This window comes from Apodemus sylvaticus, chromosome 11, assembly GCF_947179515.1.
Source record: "Apodemus sylvaticus chromosome 11, mApoSyl1.1, whole genome shotgun sequence".
Taxonomy (NCBI): Eukaryota; Metazoa; Chordata; class Mammalia; order Rodentia; family Muridae; genus Apodemus; species Apodemus sylvaticus.
In genome coordinates, this window is record NC_067482.1 from 1,303,255 (window position 1) to 1,315,739 (window position 12,485).

At 43.1% G+C, this 12,485-nt stretch overlaps 1 protein-coding gene across 7 annotated transcripts in view; it reads right to left on the reverse strand.

The window, feature by feature from the left end:
- Nucleotides 1–314: 314 nt before the first annotated feature.
- Nucleotides 315–12,485, reverse strand: part of Pcgf3 (polycomb group ring finger 3) — a 41,370-nt gene continuing 29,199 nt past the window's right edge. For 4 of the 7 annotated variants that reach the window (XM_052198311.1, XM_052198307.1, XM_052198308.1 and 1 more), the window contains 3 exons: nucleotides 7,746–7,907; nucleotides 4,447–4,527; nucleotides 315–3,807 (listed from right to left, as the gene is read on the reverse strand). In XM_052198311.1, coding sequence (XP_052054271.1) covers nucleotides 3,760–3,807; nucleotides 4,447–4,527; nucleotides 7,746–7,907 — 291 coding nt within the window. In that variant the 3' untranslated portion in view covers nucleotides 315–3,759. The remainder of the gene's footprint in view (nucleotides 3,808–4,446; nucleotides 4,528–7,745; nucleotides 7,908–12,485) is intronic. The other 3 variants (XM_052198312.1, XM_052198309.1, XM_052198310.1) reach the window with 2 other exon arrangements.

Genomic DNA, 12,485 nt, shown 5'->3' on the forward strand with positions numbered 1-12,485 from the left:
GCGGCTGCACTCCAACCTGAGAGCCTGGGTGGTACTGCTGTCCGTAACCTGATGTTACCTTCACTTGGGAAAAATGTGTCTGGCACAAGTTGAGAGCTGGAACTAAACAGTGAATGTGAGCCACTGGCTAACGTGACTCCTACATCTCACAGGCACATCTCAGTTCTTTCTCCAAATGTGCGCTGGGTGGGAGGAAATGACAACAGGAACACTGGGTGTGAGACCACAGCCCGCACAGCCGTTCCTGATGGTCTAATCCCTGCCTGCAGGAATGCAAGATATGCAGACTGTGGTACAATTAAGTGATTTCCTAATCTACGAATCTCAGTTTATTTACTTGGTGTATTTAATATCAAGGCAGAGAAAACTATTGTTTTCATGTTAAGGTCACATGTGATGTGTTGGGGTGTTAAATGATTTCCTGAGGAAACAGACACGTGTGTGTGTGTGTGTGTGTGTGTGTGTGTGTGAGAGAGAGAGAGAGAGAGAGAGAGAGAGAGAGAGAGAGAGAGAGAGAGAGAGATTTCTCTAACTGCACTCAATTTACTTTCAATGTTTTAGGAACATATCCATATACAAAGAAGAACTCAGCTGGCTCATTACTGGAACATTTAATCTAATGATACATTTCAGAGCACTGTGATACACCACCCTGTATGCCCTTAGAAACAAAACACACCAGCCACCAAGACTCTGATGGCCAGGGCAGGTATCAGGAGCTGCAGGCCAGTGGAAGGCAGCACTACCTATGGGGACAGTGAAACCCTAACCCCCAGGGTGGCTCAGTCACAGACTTAGCTCAAGGACTTGGGTGCACCCACAGAAATGCAGGCCTAAGACGGTGCTAACCTCATCCCTTCCTGCCTCGCTGCTTTTTCTTTTAATATTGATAAAAAGTGTACACACACACACACACACACACACACACACACTCGCTTTTGAACGCACATAATCCCAGTAACAGCATTCTTATAATAACAGTGAAAAAGGCAAAACCAAATAGCTGAATGCACAGATTTTGAAATTCCACCTATATTCCCTTTCAATTTAGTAGACGCTAGATCACAATTTAAACACTAATAAACGCATGTTGGAACCTATTGCACAAAAGCATAAAAATGCCTCTTCATCCCTATAAAAACATACAAACCAAAGGCTACAAAAAGTAAAAGAAGCTTGCAAAACATCTCACAATTTTATCTTATATGCCTGTAAATAAAGCTGGACCACGGAAACCAAACAATTGGATGGGAAAATATGATAGAAGGCTTAAAATAGAATAAATAATTTTATAAAGTTAAGTTTTCTTTTTTTAACCCCCCCAAATCTTAAATTCAATATTATATATTCTATCTGAGTTTTCTATTTTTGTCAAAATGTTGTTGAGCGAGACCACGTGCTGGGAGGCTGGTCCCAGAGCTGCCGGCCGGCCGCATCAGATTTCTAGCATCGGCAGCTATGAAAACAACTTCGCAGGAGCTCCGCCTGCTGAGAAAGCTTGACAGGACCAATTGCTAACTGATCCTAATGTTCATGCTGGAAAAACAAGATTCGGCCTTGGATGTCACGTGGAGCTTGGCAGGAGTGAAATAAGGCGCCCGGAAGCTTCCATCTGACTCAAGCTCACTCTGCTTCATCTCTGAGCGAGGTAAGGCTACAGGTCAGACCAAAGGGCAGAAGGGCATCAGGAAGCCGTCTGCAGTGCACACAGGTGGATGATGGAATCTTAGAAAAATAGGTATTTTGCTGCTGAGGTTTAACAGGTTAACGTGGTGACAGAAGCAGGGCTGTTGGGGCGATGGCGGCGGTGGCGCCCAGCCAGGACATCGGTTGCAATGTCCACCTCGCTAATACTTAGATCTATCAGCTTAGCACCATAGCAAAGTCAAGTGATTCTAAAAGTAGCTACAAAGTTACAAATATATATCATGAGATTATACTGCCATGTTAAGTTTGATCTGAACTGTAAATTAACTTTACTTGAATTTGGAGGCTTGTAACTGTTTAATTTCACCACATGGGAAAATACCTAAATTCTAATGTAACTGCATTGTGAGAACACGGTCTTGCAGAATGCTTCAGCAGCACGTGTGTTCTGAGGTAGAAAGGTAATATTTATGCATAAACCCTTGTATAGTAACTCTATAAATGATTTGAATGAACAGCAAACTCAGGAAACTGAATAATCCAAACTGGCTTACATAGAGAGGTGAATTTTGATTAATTCAAAACAAAAAGAGCTTGCTTTGTTTTAGAAGGTCAGACATTAATCACTGAGTTAATTTGGATGTTTTTTCATACTTGCCCACATTAAATCTCACTAATCACTGCTTCTGACACTATATATGTGAAAGAGGAAGTAGAAGAAAAACTGGGTGTTGATAAACCCATCCCAACTATCAAAGCAAATACAAGAAAAATATTCCAGTTGCTAAGGTGAAGACTCAGAAAGCTTGACCCTCAGGGATACACCAAGATCCTCACATGCTCGCCAAGAGCAGAGGTACTGCTGGGATTATAGGGTCCTATAATTCTCACTGGCCCTGGAAGGGCAGGAGGTGGGAGAGCTAAGAGGGCACCCAGACTGAGAGGTCCCTGGGACCCCAGGACAGGACCTTACTCTTGCCTTCATACCCCTGAAGAGGGACTGAAGTTGGTTATGCTAGTGTCTTATTCATTCACTAACCTAACAAAGCAATAAACTGTATGTGAGAAAGGTGTTTGTGTTAACAAATAATATCCTCTCTATGACTGAAAAAGCAACTTCTGCTGAAGCAAGTTGTTTCCTAAAGTGAGCAGGTTGCTCAGTTACCTTTCATGAAAAAGACCCAGAGAATGCATGTTAACCCCATGATCAGGAAAGCAAGCCTGGAAATACCAACTACCAAGAGCATGGAGGCTAGAGGCTACCTCCTAAGTGTCTTTACAAAGTCTCCCCACTGGATGGCATGTGCTGGTTGATAAGTGACAAACACAGCCACCACTACATTTTTCCAGCAGAAGGAAAGAGAATGGAAAAGGCAGGAGCGTCAGTGATGGCCTTTCCAAGAACTTTTCAACAAGCCAGTGCTGCACTGGCCATGCAACCTCTAGTTTGCCTCACCGGGGGTGCCAGATTACAGCCACATGACATTGGGGAATGATGGAAGGGTTCTTGCCTTGCCCGGCCATCACAGATCATCCCAGGATGCACAGTACAAGACACAACCTTGGGAATGGGCTTCTGTTGTACCCTAGAAGGTGGGAAATTAAACTGCATGGCTAAATCATAGCACTGCTGCAAGCCTCTTTGGGTATACTTTAAATTAAAATTTTATATATCTCTTAAGTCTTCAGGAAGCTAAAAGCAACATAAATATTTACCATGAAAAAACTTTCAATAACTTACAAAGGACTTAATAAAAGTACAAGTATTTCTGAGGCTTATGAAACCTAATCCATAAACTAAACTGAAACGTACTCAAGATTCTCAAGACCTGGAAAGCAAGCAGAGGTGCTGTGTGTCAGACATGGTGTAGGAACGTGCTGATGTTTCACTTCTTCTCTGGCCTGTGGACCTGAAGCAGAGACGAGCGAACTGCGAAGTGTTTTCATCCTCTGTAAACGCGTGCTGGTAGTGTCTTGTTGGGAGTGGATTCTCTCATACAAAAGTTATAAATAATCTCTATTCAGAAACCTGGTCCGCATGGCACCCAGAGGCAACATTCCACAGCACATTTGGCCATGTAGAGTCCCGGGTGAGGCTGAGTCTGACTGGGCTTACAGCAAGTCCATCTTGGGTCTGTAGTGTAGCAGGAGGGGTGCCTTCTGCAAGACAAAAACAAAGGCGGCTGAGGGACGTGCAAGGGGCCAGGACTGTGCACTCAAACCACACGCGCACAACTGGATTTAGTTCTGGATGACAAAGAATACTTGTCATTGATCCCAGGTGACCGACCCAGTGGCTGCCTCTGTGGTATTTGGGGCTCATGACAAGGCCTATGCAACCAGAACCTGAACTTGTTCCTCCTGCCTATCACACTAATCCTAGCCTCTCCTGTGCAGTCTCTTACACTTCCAACCCTTGCCCTGATCAGCCCCAACTACTAGCCATCCTAGTCTTTGGCTGGCCACGTTGTTTGTTTCTGTCCCTTTCTTTCTGGGTAACAATACGGCTGGAGGTAGAAGAGCTGCCTTCCAGTCTTGGACAGGAACTGCAACACCAGTTTCCTGACACAGAAAGGTACCCAAAAGTTTGAGAGTTTGTTCCAACTGTGGGAACTACCACATCTGATCCCCCTGGATTCTGGGGACTGAGTGGAGTGGTGATAAAGACCCTGGCTGGGTGGATGGATCCAGAAAGACAGCTGTTCCACAGCAATGTCTGCAAATAAAAGACATGCACAGCAAGTAAGGATCAAGAGTCTATCTAAAAATCTGGTATTCAAAAGAACCACCCAGTCTCACCTTGAATCTCCACCTTGTGACAACCACGAACTTGAGAGTGTGGTCCTTGCCCAGGATCTCCTCGTTGCATAAAATGTCCAGCTGGTGGGAGAAGATCTCCAGTTAGGTGCACATCAACCTACCTTCAAACTGAGGTTAATAGTAGTAATACAAACAATACTCTGAAACAAGCCCCTCCCCAGTCATGGAGGAGCATAGGTTGTCTGCTCAGAGCATCAATGATACCTGCCCTGTCCCTACCCCAGCTCTGGGCTTCTCTGATGAAGTTCTGAAGACATTATGTGTGGACCCCTCCCTGGATCCCCACTTCCTGTACTCTAAGTCACTGTCTTCACTCTAGGTGGTAGTGAAATGTAAGTCTGTATGTCCATCCATTGACCCTTGAAGAGCCAACCGTCATCAACAATTTGGCAAGTCACAGCAGTTACTCCAGGTTATCCAGAAGAATGTGGGATGGCACAACAAAGAAGTCACAAGACCGTTTCTCTTAACACATAGATCACATCTTGGTCCAACAGAGCACACAGGACCTTATCGGCACACAGGGCTTTCTTTACCTACAGTTGCAGGGACTGTGCACACTTACTTACTGGCCTTCACCATCCTGGGTTTCACAGTGCAGCCCTGCCCACTATCTCTTACCCCTGACCATCCTGTTCTTAATGTAGTGAGGAAAAATGTGCCCTTAGACGTTTTCTCACTTATTTAATAGACTTTACTACTTAGCAGTTTAAGGTTCCCTCACCCTCATCGTACACAGCACACATTCCAGAGACTAGACTGTTAGAGCATGTAAATTATGTCTCCTGTGCCTAAGTCTCTGAGGGGTCTGGCTGTCATCTTCCTGACAATGACCTATTCCTAATTGCACCGAGTCGAGGTTCGGTGCCTCCTTGTCTGAAGCCTAGAACTTATGGGCTCCTCTGAGCAGCACTGGCCATTACACAGTGTGCACATGGTGCATGAGGAGGTGCATGATGATGTCTCACTGTTATTTTAAATATGTATTTCCATGAGTGTGTGACTCAGTGACTCCAGTTGTCTTATTACTCTAGTGTCCCCCTAGGCAGGGGACAAATGTTGTTCTCATAGCCACATAAGACTGTGTTTCTTGTTGAGCGAGTGATGAGCAGGAAGCCAACCTTTGGGTCCAAGAAAGTCCAACTGTCTGCTGTCATCTTCACCGAGTGGTATTTATTTTGTGATACACAGGCTGCTAATAAGCTACTGTCCTCATCAAGGCATGATGTCCTCACCGTACAGTAGCTCTTAGGACTGGCCCTTAGGGTTCAATGTCTATGACAATGCTCCCCACATGACACACACACATTAGGGACTGCAGAGCTCTGAAAGCAGTGTGAGATCCACCTGGGATACTCATGTGCCAATGGCCATTTGCAGTGAAAATGCCACATTTCTTATTGGTCCCCACTGAGAAATGTTCCTGCGTGTGGAAGGCAGTCTCCCCTTGAACTTCCTGATGTCTCTAGCTCTGCACAATACACAAAAGTCACATCAAGTCAAGATGGATACCTTCACATAATCCAGGGCTCCAGTGATATGCCCATACCCTCATTTCCCCCTCTACCTTATTTCCCAAACAAACAAAGTCCAGACTTGTTTTCCCTGTGGGCTCTTGGTAGCTAGTATAAAGTCATGTCTTCATTCTTGTCTTCCACCTCCTCCCCAGACACTCGTGCAGTTGGCTCAGGGCTCAGCATGGGCCCCTTGACAGTCCAAAACCCTGGTTCCTGGTCAGATACACAGCTCTGAGAGCACTGTGGCAGGACTGCCAGGAATGTCCTGCAGTGTGGCTATAATTGAATAGCATAGATTGGGTGACTGATAAACAGTTAATATAAAACATTAACATTTATTAGTATAAATGAATTAATAGTTAATATAACTGATCTAACAGTTAATATGTGCTATAGGCTAGAATTCTGGTCATAGTGTAGGTATTTAGTGTCATTGCAAGCTATAAGAGCAGAAGAGAGATTCCCCAGGTACAGGTCATGATTTAAGCATTTCTCCACCGTTCTAATATTCTCCCAGTAATACTAGGTTGAAATGGAGTTTTCAGCACATGGATCTGGGGAATACTGACTATAAGAAGATCCTCTTGCCCCATGATTTCTTGGGGCTTGTGACCAGGCCACTCCAATCTCTGCTTTTGTTATTTCTTATCTAGCTTCCCCCAAATCTGTATCTAAAATGTTCCTCTACTGTATACTAATACAAGATTCTTCTCACTGGTTTAGCTTAGCATACTGGCTTAGGTTTAGCATACAATCTGAGTTGTTTCATCTCAAAGTCTTTAAGATGTTACAATCTGCCAAGAGCCTCTTCCAGTAGGTCATACCCCAGACTCCAGCTGGGACACTGGTTCAATGGCTAACATAGCTTTATATACTACTCTCCAAACCATATTAATCTTCACTCACATGTGCCTGCTGCAACATGCCGGAACTTGTCTTGTTTTGACAAGGGTCTATGAGCACTGTAAGTCCTTCTCCAGACAGCCTCAGAACTCCTTTGAGGCAAAACTTTAAATCACTGAGCCTTCTTTGATTTAGTAGGACCAGCTCCAGCTTATGTTTTTGTCCAAATGCTACACAGCCTGGATTTCTGAACACATGTACTCATAAGTCTGTGCCACAAGCCCCAACAATAAGCTATGGGTCTCTGGTTTACTTTATTTTCAGTTATTAATTTAACCTCTAAAAGTCATATCCATCTCTCATTCACTCATCCACCCACTCATCATTAAATTTAAAAACACTTTTCTGGGACTAGAAGGATGGCTCAGTGATTAGGTGCACCTTACCCTACACCCCATGGTGCCTAACAAATATCTGTAACTTCAGTTCCAGGGGATCTGATGCTCTCTCTTGATCTCTATGGATACCTGGCATGCACATAGTATACATACGTGTGGGTAACACATTCATATATATAAAAAAATAAATCTTTTATAAAAACAAATTTCCAAATAAGGGGCCAGCAAGATGGCTCAGTGGATAAGGGTACTTTGTTACCAAGCCTGCCAACCTTTGAGCTTAATCACCAGGATCCTCACAGGGGAGGGAGACAACTGACTTTTGTAAGCTGTCTTCTGATCTCCATGCAAGTGCCACTGCACATTTATACACACACACACACACACACACACACACACACACACACACACTTAAAAATTTAAAAAAACCTTCTGAACAAGGCTGTTAGAAGGTGTGTATGTGTGTATGTATCTTTTGCTATTGTCATTTTAACAAACAAGACAGGCAAGAATGATCTACCCCAGTTCTTTGGCTGATGGCTACCTCATTGAAGGAGGAGAGGTTAAGCTTCTTGGCGATAAATTTTTTCAGGTGCAACACAGTTGCTTGGGCTGAGCATCTGATCCACTTCCGCTTGAGGCCACGTAGTTTGCTGCTATTGCATTCCAGACAGATGCTTACCTAGAAGAGAAAAGATGAGAGGTCAGGATCGCCACTCGCAGACTGCCCCTGGATGAGCACTAGCTCCTATGTCTATGAGTACTGGTCTTTTGCAATCAGATCAACATGTAGAAAAAGTTTTACCACAATTATTTTATACCTCCTTTAAGATCTCCTTAGTCTTTGTAATGCTTCAGAACACTCTAGACTGTCAATTTTCGTCTTCTTAACTTATAGTCACTCTGAGAGTTGTGCAACTATATTTGCCAAGGGCTCTGAGTCTCCTCACGTTCTCAAATGGCTGTCCTTGTCCAGACAAGTCCTGTACTGAGCAAGGTGTTTAAGGAAATAGAGGAGTGCTCTTGACCCAGAAGAAGGCCTGACACCAAGGAGGGTGCTCTGCGTGTGCCAGTGCTCAGGGTCAGAGTAATGGCGTGGGATGCAAACCTACACATGGCGTTAAGTGTTGGATCACAGAAGACAAGGACAATGCAAATGGAAATCTGCTTCAGAGAGACAAAGCTTTATCCTAGGACTGTAGAGAAAGCCCCTCCTCTAACACAGGTTCATTCAAGCATCTCAAAATTCAGGTACAAGAATTAAAAAGGAAATTAACCAAAATGTGCACCATAAGAGCCAAGCAGATACAAAAGTAAAAATTAAACATAAGATAGTGAGTAAAGAACATTATACAGGCATAAAAACACAGCATAACTTCTAAAAAATAGCAAACACATTCTCTGAAGCTAAAAACACCATGGGTGCTTGAAACTGAAGATTAGTCTCAGCTCAAGACAAAAAAACTTTCTCCAATATCATTTGAGGAAATTACTGTAGGGGTTGGTCTGGTGATGCTTGTATTCAATTACTAAATTATGTACCCCAAGATCTGATTGCTCCAAGACTAGCAGATCCTTACATATACCAGTCTTTATTGTGCAACCCTTGCCCCTCAATTTTAAACTATTGGGTAAATAAAACTGGTGACAGCCAATTACTGGGGGAACAAAGAGAGGTGAAGTTTGAGTTACCAGGCTGGGGGCTGAAGGTAGGGACCAGGAGTGGAGGGGAGGGCAGAGAAAAGGGGTGCAAATGGAGAGAATAGGAAGGATCCATTGGTCTGATGGACCAGCAGTTATGTTCCAGAGGGAAATGCCTCCCCAGGATGCTAGATTGCTGAAGCAGAAATAACCCAAAGAACTTCAAACAGCAAAGTATTTGGGGAACACAGTAGATGCAGTAGCCAGACTTGCATTAGAGATATAGATTAGGGCAATCCCCCTAGTAATTGCTCAGAGCTAGAGTCAACCCATGGCCCAGAGTGATCAGTGTTCTGCTTTGCCTAGCTGTGGTCCCAGAGAGGTAAAGACCTTTCTGTCATTGAATGCCAGTAGATGCTCCTACCTAAACTAGCAGGGAATTCAGAGGGCACAGACCAGGAGCACACAGGAGGCTAGGCAGCTTGTCTTTTCATTCTTTCCTTGTACAGAGAGAGAAAGAGAAGAAAGAAGAGAGAAATGGGAAGAGGGAAGAGGGAAGAGAGAAGAGAGAAGAGAGACCAGAGAGAATATGTGTGAAATTTAGGGCCTTGTGCATGCCAAGCAAGTGTTCTACCACTGAACTATATCCTCAGCTTTCTTAGTTTTCAGTCCTCTCTCTTTCCTTTTTTTTTTTTTTTTTTTTTTTTTGGTTTTTTGGATTTGGTTTTTTCGAGACAGGGTTTCTCTGTATAGCCCTGGTTGTCCTGGAACTTACTCTGTAGACCAGGCTGGCCTCGAAATCCGCCTGTCTCTGCCTCCCAGAGTACTGGGATTACAGGCGTGCGCCACCATCCTTCCTTCCTTCCTTCTTGAGATAGTCTCATTATGTAGCTCTTGAACTATGTACAACCAGGACTTGAACTCACAGAGGCCCGCCTGCCTGCCTTCTCTGCCCTGGTGATGCAATTAAAGCCGTGTGTCACTATGCCTCACCCATTTTGTTCTTTTTTTTTTTTTTTTTTTGGTTTTTTGGATTTTGGTTTTTTTTGAGACAGGGTTTCTCTGTATAGCCATGGCTGTCCTGGAACTCACTCTGTAGACCAGGCTGTCCTCAAACTCAGAAATCCGCTTGCCTCTGCCTCCCAGAGTGCTGGGATTACAGGCGTGTGCCACCATTGCCCGGCTCATTTTGTTCTTAATATTTAATGTCTAAAGCACATAAAAATCTAGTTGAAAGTTATGTCTTACAAGTTACAAGATAAAATTATTGTGAATTTAGAATTCTATGTCCACTAAATTATTCAAATGTGAGGAGACAGTAATAAACACACCAGCACAAAAGAACTCAACATGTTTACTATCCACACACTTGTTCTGAAATGACATAAACCAGAACCCACAAAAGAGAAAGACTAAAGATAAATCCAACACTGAGGGAAAATAAACACCAAAGAGCTGGATATGGCACAGGCCCTTAGCCTCAGCTACTCTGGAGGCTGAGGTAAGACTATCCCTTGGCTACAAAGTGAATCAAGGCCAGCCTGAGGAACGGAGTGAGAACCTGTCACAGACTGAAAAGTGAAAAGAGGGCAGGAGACTAACTCAGCAGAAGAGCACCTGCTATAAGTCTCAGAGTTACTCTTACATCACAAACAGAACGTAACCCCAAACTCCACAAATGCGTGACTCTTAGCTAACTCCATACAAATATTAGTTTTGCATCACAGTTTTACTGTTGGGGAAAGGTTTGGGATGTAGCTTACTTGGTCAACACACCGGGTACAGGTAGTACATGCCTATAATCTTAGCACTTAAGGAGTGAAGGCATGAAGATCACCCTTGGTTATACAGTGAGCTCAAAGGACAGAATGTTTTGTGAGAAACCCTGTCACAAATAACTTCCCACAAACCAAACCAACTTTATTTTGGTTTGGTTACGTTTTTATTTTTTAAAAATAAGTCATCAATTCTCTGAGAATTTCATATAATGTATTTTGATCATCAAAAAATTATTTTAGCCCGGCATTGGTGGCGCACGCCCATAATCCCAGCACTTGGCAGGCAGAGGCAGGTGGATTTCTGAGTTTGAGGCCAGCCTGGTCTAAAGAGTGAGTTCCAGGACAGCCAGGGATATACAGAGAAACCCTGTCTCGGAAAAAAAACCAAACCAAACCAAACCAAACCAAACCAAACCAAACCAAAAAAAGAAAACAACAACAACAAAAAAGAAAAACCAAAAAAAAAAAAAAAAAAAAAAAAAAAGATTTTATGTTGTTCTGGTGTTTTGCTGTGTGCACACCAGTGCATGTGCATGCCTGGTACCTGCTGAGGGTAGGAGACAGCACTGGATCCCACAAAGCCGGAGTTGTAAGCTGCCATGCGGGTGCTGGGAATTGGACCTGAACCTCTTTGAAAGAGCAGTCAGTGCTCTTAACCACTAAGCTTTCTCCAGCCCTTAAAGTTTTATTTTTCTCATAAGATTTCATTTAAATTTGCCTCAAAGTTGGGAAAATCTTTACACCTCAGCTCCCCAAGGGCTGGGATTACCAGGCTATGCCAAAATTTTAGTAAAAATAAGCAACGATTTGTGAAATAATAGTAGTGGGAAATAAATTAAAATTTACAATGCTCACAACTCTTTTCTGAGAAGGCTATTCCCATGCTTCTGGATGTGTCTTACTTTCTTCTGAGCATCTTTCTCTAATCCTTTATGCCTAAGCCTATATATACTAAAACTAAATTAGCTTCATGAAGCCCAATTTTGCTTCAATAAAAAAATCTTCTGAAACAAAGCATTAGATTACTTAAAACTTACTGTATACTTAAGCATGTTCAAAAATTTAAGAGTACCCACTACAAGAATAAAAAGATATAGTATTTCCAAATTATTAGGAGAGAAGAAACCAACTTGAGCATGGATCAATGGGAAAGGGAAGAAACATCTATTCCAATGAACAAAATTGTTAAATAGGATCTTCAAGACAGGGTATAAAATACAACATAAAACCCTACATTGCATATCTAAAGCATCAGAACATGGAAAGGTCTGGCAAGAAAAGTCACAACACCAAAACCTGATTACTTGGGAACTAAAACAAAGAAATGGAACAGAAAAGGAGAACTTGACTGGAAGACAGCATACTCTTCAAGAATGAGGGCCAGCAACAAGCCTGTTCTCTAGGACAAATACAGCCACAAGGACCACAGAGAGAAACTGTGATTCTCTGAAAGCAATGGTGATTCAGGGAACAATAAAAGGAAACTGAAATCAATACTGCCTCTTCCTTGGCTGGTTGGTACTTTATTGTCCATCCATCCAACTTACCATAGGCTTTAATTGAAACTTCACAGAAGCCTTAGGTAGACATTATCACCATTTCACAGGCAAGGAAACTGAGGGAAAGGCAGAATGACAGCTTGTTGAAGGAAATTGCAGCTTAAGGATAGTGTGAGGATATGAGAAGATGGGCCTGTAGGTTCCATGTGCTTAACCACCATGTGTAGAGGCAAATCAGTGACTTGAAAAATAGATCCCCCAGACTCTGAACAACTGGACTGCGATGGCTTATCTTGTCAACTCGAAACACCTGGAAAGAAGGAACCTCAGCTCAGGAACTGC